This window comes from Carlito syrichta, unplaced genomic scaffold (assembly GCF_000164805.1).
Source record: "Carlito syrichta isolate Samal-C Ts95f unplaced genomic scaffold, Tarsius_syrichta-2.0.1 Scaffold154564, whole genome shotgun sequence".
Lineage (NCBI taxonomy): Eukaryota > Metazoa > Chordata > Mammalia > Primates > Tarsiidae > Carlito > Carlito syrichta.
Genome location: NW_007098660.1, coordinates 37,262 through 44,334, shown reverse-complemented (window position 1 = coordinate 44,334; position 7,073 = coordinate 37,262). Strand labels below are relative to the sequence as shown.

Sequence of the window (7,073 nt, the reverse complement as noted above, 5' to 3'; positions counted from 1 at the left end):
TGCGGCCGCTCGCGGTCCACCTGCTGCAGTAGCAGCGTCAGCTCGCGCTCGAACACCTCCAGCTCCCACTGGGCCAGCAGGTGCTCGCGCCGCCGCAGCTGCTCCGCCTGCGACCGCTGCTCGCGCGCCGCGCGCGTCAGCTCCTCCTCGCGGCTCAGTAGTTCCTGGCCCGGGACGGTGAAGGCGATGCAGTCAGCCTGGCACCAGACCCTGGCGCCCACGCCCCAACTCTCCGTCCCATGGGGACCGGGGGAGACACTCCCTTCCCACCCCGGGTCCCCGGCGCCTCGCACACCTTTTCCTTGGCTCGCAGCTCGTCGAAGAGGCCCTGGATTTCGCGCTTCCAGCCTTCCTGCATGGAGTGGAAGGAGTCCCGCGGCATTTCCCGCAAGACCTGAGCCTCGAGCGCCTCCAGCTGCTGCAGGATGGAGGCGAAGTCGGGTCTGCGGTGGGGGTCCTGCGCCCAGCAGTCTAGGGGCATGGCGTGGAGGGGGGCACAGAATAAGAGGTGGGGTCTGAGGGTGGGCGTGTCCTGGGCCAGGGAGCTCTGCCCCACCCCCTCCTTTCCCATTCCCGACGCCCTTTCCTCTTACCGGCCATGAGCTGTGCAAATGGCTCTGGGCAGGTGGACGGGATGGGCAGTGTGAGCTTGTTAACAGCTACGCCATAGGCCACGGCAAGACAGTCTATGCCACGGTAGGGCACCTCCCCGGTCAGCAGTTCCCACAGCAGCACCCCAAAGCTGTGGGTGAGACAAAGGGTCTGTGTCCCCTCCCCTGCCCACTGGCCTGCAAGCCACCAGGCACTAAATGGCTCGGGTCTTTCCCCCTGGGCTTGGCCTGTCTGTCCAGCTTTGGACTTCGCCACCTTTACCCTCTGCAGCCCCACAGCAGACCCTGTCCAGCCCCCGCCAAGGCCACACCTCCAGACATCGCTGCCCTTAGAGAAGGTGGAGGCCTTGATAACCTCGGGAGCCATCCAGGCATAGGTGCCCGCAGCACTCATTTGCGTGGTTTTGTGCCACTCTCGGGCCAGGCCAAAGTCGGTGATCTTCAGGGTCTTGTGCTCCATGTCGTCACCCTCAATGGGCTGCAGCAGCAAAACTAGGGAAGAAGAGGCACAGGATTGTGCAGGCATCAGGACCAGGTGGTGGGATGGGAAAGAGGTGGGAGCAAACTGTCATCTGACAGACATCCTGGCTGGGCACTAGGGGCACAGAGGGGACTCCATCTAGATCTTGTCCTGGAGAGCTCACAGCTGGAGGTGGGGTGGAATCAGACAAAATAACAACGCTGGGACACATTTTTTTTTTTTAAGTTGGAGTCTCACCGTCGCCCAGGCTGGAGTACAGTGGTGCTCACAGCCACCATAGCCTTAACCTGCTGGGCTCAGGTGATCCTTCCACTTCAGCCTTCCAAGTAGCTGGAACTACAGGCATGCGCTACCATGCCCGGCTAATTTTTTTGATTTATTATAGAAACGAGGTCTCACCAGGTTGCCCAGGCTGGTCTCAAACTCCTGGGCTCAGGCAGTCTTGTCGCCCCAGTCTCCCAAAGTGTTGGGATTACAGGCTTGAGCCACCACACCCAGCTGCTGGGACACATTTACCGACACTTCATACTCAGCCCTAGCACTCAAAAATAACCCATGAGGTAGATAATATTCCCATTTCACAGATGAGGAAACTGAGCAGGGAAATGCCTTGGCCAAGGTCACACAGCAAATAAAGCAGAGATTCCAACCTGGTCTGTGTGACTCCCAAGCCAGTGTTCTCACTTTCCCCTGACACTACACTGAATAAAGCCTGGCAATGTGTCAGGCTCTCAGCATTTGTAGCTTTAAAAAAAATTTTATGTCAGTCTTGTCACCCAGCTGGAGGGCAGTGGCATGCTGCTCACAGCCACTGCAGCCCTGACCTGGGCTCAGGCAATCCTTCCACCTCAGTCTTCCAAGTAGCTGGAACCGCAGGCGCGTGTCACCATGCCTGACTAATTTTTCGATTTATTGTAAAGACAGGTCTCGCCATGTTGCTCAGGCTGGTTTCGAACTCCTGAGCTCAGACAGTCCTCTTGCCTCTGCCTCCAAAGTGCTGGGATCACAGGCGTGAGCCACCGCGCCTGGCAACATTTGTAGCCTTAAGAGAAACTTGTGCCTTGTCGTTTTGTTGAGGCAGGAGTGTCCATAGAGCCCCCTTGGGTGGGGAGCAGGAGGGATGCTTTTGGTGAGAAAGGAAACCCAGCAGATGCCACGGGCCCCTGGGGCCCACATCACATTGTGGCTAGTGCAGCCCCTCCCAAGGGAATGACTCCAAAAGATAACGCCTGATGGAGCGGAAGGGGAGAGAAAGGGTGGGGTCTGAGAAAGTGATGGTTCTTGGCCACAAAGGCGGAGCTTGGGGCAAATGTAGGCATGGGCAGTCAGACTTGGCAGGGACTCATGGCTTTGACCCAAATGGGGCCACCATGCTCTTGAGAGGAGAAGCAGCAACTTGTAGATCTCTTGCCAGACAAGGGACAAAGTCAGGGCATGAAGGGCCCCTCTGCTTTTCTGCTCATAACCGACCGTATTGTAAAGTGACATCCAAGCCAACTATGCTTCTGAACATGTGTCAGGGCACACCCTCAGCTCTCCTCCCCAGGGCGACAGGGCTGTCATGGTGACTGCACAGGGACAGAGGGGACAGGCACCTGACCCAGCCTGGCGAGTCTGCAAGGACTTCTCTGAGGAGGAGGTAGCAGACCAGGGTGCTCACTTTGCAGGGCCTAAAGCCACAACCTGCGATCCCGCTGCTGGCCAAGCCTCTGGGCCTCAAGAGGCATCTGGCACTGCTGCCCAACCCCTCCCTGCCATCCTTGGCCCTTGAAGCCTCTGGCTGTTTGGCTCTGTTTCTGCTACAACCTCCCCCACCCTTGGCCATTTAGGGGCTGGGGCTTCTTAGAGCCTGGCCTCCCCTCAACCCCTGACCACAGCCCCTGCCATCTGATCCCCTTCCAGATGCCTCACTGGCATCTTCTACATTTGCAATTCTAGGCCAGACAGGAGTCGATCCGGCCGCCCATTGCTCTCATGACCATCTCTATTCCCACAGTTCCTTCTAATTCAGAAGGATGGTTCTGGAAATCCACCCATTTTCGTAAGCCAGACTGCGACCGAGTCTTTAGCCATTCACAAAGCTGAGGATGACAACACCCACCTCAGAGGGCTGTCATGCGTATTAAACAAAGTCACACTTCTAAAGCCTTCGCGCAGGGGCTGCATCTCGCGGGAGCATTCTAAATGTCAGCTGTCCTAGACTCCACCACTTGCTCTTCCCTCCCCATCCTCTGTCACTCTTTTTTCTTTTTTGGGTTGGAGTCTCACTCTGTCACCCAGACTGGAGTGCAATGGCACGCTCTTGGCCACCGCAGCCTCGACCTGCTAGGCTCCAGCAATTCTTCCACCTCAGCCTTCCAAGTAGCTAGAACTATAGGCGCGCACTACCACACCCGGCAATTTTTTTGATTGATTGCAGAGACGAGGTCTCGCCAAGTTGCCTGGGTGAGTCTCAAACCCATGGGCTCAGGCAGTCCACTCACCTCGGCCTCCCAAAGTGCTGGGATGACAGGCTGAGCCACTGAGCCTGGCCCTCTGTCACTCTTTACTTCCAGCTCCACCATGGCCTCTGGCCTGGCTGCTGGAGGCTCGGAGTCTGTCAAGTAAACCCGATGCAACGAGCTCATTCCAAAGGGGAACCACAACTGGCTGGGGACAAGCGGGTGGACTGGGAGCCAGCACCCTCCCCTGCTGCCAGGGCCCACCTCCCCTCTTGAAGGCCAACCCTTTCTGCTTCCTGGCCCAGTCTCTCGGCCCTTGGGGAACCCCCAGACAGCCAAGGACTGACTACCAGTGTCTCAGGTTGGGGAGATCTGAGGCCCAGTGAGCAGCTCGCTCCATGTTTCAGGATTTCTTGGTACTTGGGGCCTGCCACTGCCCTGCCCTCAACTCTGACACCGCTAAGCCTCATCCCCATATCTGTATCCTGCGATTTTCTTCCAAGCTGCTTTGCTGCCTGCCTGTGCCTTGAACTGTCCCAACCCAAGGTGCCATCCTGGCGTCTGTTGCAGGCCTCAGGAGGTCAGGGGTCACCCGGAGGAGGAGGAGCTAGAGATCCCAAGACTGGGGCAAGCTTTTTTTCAGTTCCTCGCTGCCCCAGGGCTCAGCCCCCTCTCTGGGCTGGCCTCTGTGGGGCTTGGGAGTGGCCCGGGCAGCTCACACCTCTTCCGCTTTCCTCCCTGGTCCCCACTTCTCCTTTCTGGGAGGCCTGGGCCAGGTCTCCAGCTGGGGAGGGGGATCCTTTGGGGAGGAATTGGGGGAGGTCAGGCCCAGGCCAGGCTGGCTGGTCAGTCCTGTGACTCGTGGGCCTGGAGAATTCCCCCTCCTCTCCCTGCCAGGCTTCCTCACAAGGCCCCCATTGTCCAGGAAAATCACGCCATTGTTTCCTGCCTGTGCCCCCCCAGCCCAGGGACTCCCCCCACCCCAAGACCGCAGACAGCAACTTGGGCCTAGGACTGGGGTCTGGGAGTTTGGACGCCAGGCTCAGTGTGGCTGAAGGCACTTTGCCTGCCCTTCCGCACCACCACCTAGACTGAGAGCAAAGCAGGGAACTGGAGAGAGCTGGGGGTGGGGGGCAATCCCTAGCTCCTTCCTCTCCTGCAACCCCTCCACCACCGCCCTTTCCTCCCCTGCAGGCAGCTGGGCTAGGGAGGGAACAGGGGCTGGAGCGGGGCAGGAAGCCAGCTCAGGGGCAGCAGGAAACACAGGAAGCGGTGGGGAGGGTGGGGAGCAGGGGTCCGGGCTATTGTTCCATTTTTTCTGGAAAGAAAACGGAGGAAAAACAGAAGACTGGAGTCCCCTCCCCCTGGGCCTTCGGGGAATCCCCTTCAGGCTGCAGCAGAGAGTGGGGGTCCCTAGAAGGCTAGGGTCCAGGGATGAGGCTCAGCGTAGGAGAGAGTGGGTGTCCCAACTACGGAAGAGTGGGTGGGGTGGCTGGCATGCCTCCCCTGCCACCCCCAGCCCTGGCAAGGACTTGGATGTCATTGGGTCCTGGCGCTCTCTTCCCTGAAAGCCCCTTGTCTGAGGCCAGCCCGGGCCAGAAGGCTCAAAATAGCCACGCTGAACCCCCCCAAGAAGCCTCCAGGCCGCTCCAGTGACCCCGCTGAGCCTGGCCCCCTCCTGCATTTCCTGGCCCCCCGCCTCTCCAGCCTGGGCTCCAGCAGGGCCCGGCCCCTGGTGACCCCCGCATTGTGTCCTGCCTCCAGGCCTTTGCTCTCTAAACGCCGCCTGCATCAGGAAGCCCTCAAAACCAGTCACCGGCTTCTCTTGGGCCCATGATGACCACTGTCCTTTGGCCCAGTGTTTCCACCCTGGTGCCGAACCCAGGCTAGGCCCTCTTGGCAACCCAGGCCTCAAATGCCCACACCACGGCTGAGGACTTGTGTGCTGGGCATCTCACGCTGGGCCAGCCCAGGCCCTTGAGCCGTTTTGCCCGCCCATTTTACGGAGTCTAAACAGAGGCTCTGAGTCAAAATCACCAACTAGAGATCATGCAGCCGGGGAGGGGTGGGGCCGAGTAGCCTGTCCTTAGCCTTGACTGCCTAGGGGGGCTTTCCCCTCTGAGATGTCTGTCCTGGAGGAGCTGCCCGCTATGAGGAAAGGGGTGGGGGAGTACAGAGCACCAACACCACGAATGGCAACCTCAGGGGAGGAGAAGAGGCACGCCAGCATCCTGGGGACTTCCTTGAGGTGGCAGCCACGGTTGGGCAGGATGCCTCTGGCCTCCCTGAGAGATCACAATTTCTTAACTTGCCCACACTGCAGCTGCAGCCTGGGATCTAGGACCGCTTCTGGGGCTGGGGCCGGAGGACTCTGCCGGGTGTCTGGGACCCCTGGTTCGGGGCTATTGCAAGTCCAAGGGCACTCCCAGTCAACTGGGAGACTCCCCGGAGGCAGGAGCACCTGCCAGCAACAGATCCCCACGGCCGGGCTCAGCTGGGGATCGGAAGCAGGTGTGCGCCTGGGTCCCGCCACCCCCAACCCTGCCCCCCCAGAACTCACTGTTGTTGGACTTGAGGTCGCGGTGGATGACCGGCACCAGGGCTTCACAGTGCAGGTAGTGCATCCCACGGGCAATCTGCACCGCCCAGTTGACCAGCACGTGGGGGGGAACGCGGCGCCCGGCCAGGGCCCGGCTGAGGGGCCCTCCGGCCGCATACTCCATCACCAGGCACAGGTTGGGTTCCTCCAGGCACACGGCCTTGAGGGCAATGATGTTGGGGTGCGCCAGCATGGCAAAGAGCCGGGCCTCCTGGCGAACGCTCTCGGCTGTCACGCTGATGTCCTCATCGGGGTCCTGGCGGGCCGCCTTCACAGCCACCAGCTCGCCACGCCAGCTGCCACGGTACACCTTGCCGAAGCCGCCTATGCCGATCACCTCCTCCAGACGCAACTCCTGGAAGCTGGCCACCTCGCAGCGAGGCGGGCCGCCGCCCCGAGACACGTAGTTGGACGGGAAGATGCCCACCTGGCCCCCCACCTGGCCCGCCCACCAGCCCTCATCTCCTGAGATGGCTGCGTCCCGGGACAGCACTTCCACGCGGTCACCCTTCCGCAGGGCCAGCTCGTCTTTCCCATTGGGCTCGTAGTCGAACAGGGCAGTCCACACCGGGTTGGCATAAGCCGCTGCCTTCGGAGACCCCTCGGGCCGGCCTCCGCCGCCACCCCCGCTGCCCCCACTGCCGCTGCCATTCCACGACCCCAGCGGGCTCTTGAGGAAGAAGTTCTTCAAGGGCTCCATGGCCGGGAGCCGGCGTCGGGACGTCTGGAGGACCCTCTCCGGGTGCCCGAGGTCCCCACCCCCGCTGGCTGCCGAGGCCCTAGCCCCGGAACCCGGGCATCCGGGCCCTGGCCCTCAGCCCCAGACCCACGCCTCTCTGGGGAGCCAGGAGTGCCGCCTCCCGGCCCCCCGCATCTCGGGCTTCTGGGGGGGCGCCCCGGGCAGTGCGGTCAGGCCGGGGGGGCGGGCCCCCGGGGCCGCC

General features: G+C 61.2%; 1 protein-coding gene across 1 annotated transcript in view; it reads right to left on the bottom strand.

Annotated features, from left to right (window-relative positions):
- MAP3K11 (mitogen-activated protein kinase kinase kinase 11) overlaps positions 1-7,073 on the bottom strand; it is a 17,965-nt gene extending 10,892 nt beyond the window's left edge. Inside the window, exons 1-5 of the mRNA XM_021709046.1 lie at positions 6,094-7,073; positions 923-1,103; positions 594-742; positions 296-471; positions 3-164 (exon numbers count right to left, since the gene is read on the bottom strand). Coding sequence (XP_021564721.1) covers positions 3-164; positions 296-471; positions 594-742; positions 923-1,103; positions 6,094-6,832 — 1,407 coding nt within the window. The 5' untranslated portion in view covers positions 6,833-7,073. The remainder of the gene's footprint in view (positions 1-2; positions 165-295; positions 472-593; positions 743-922; positions 1,104-6,093) is intronic.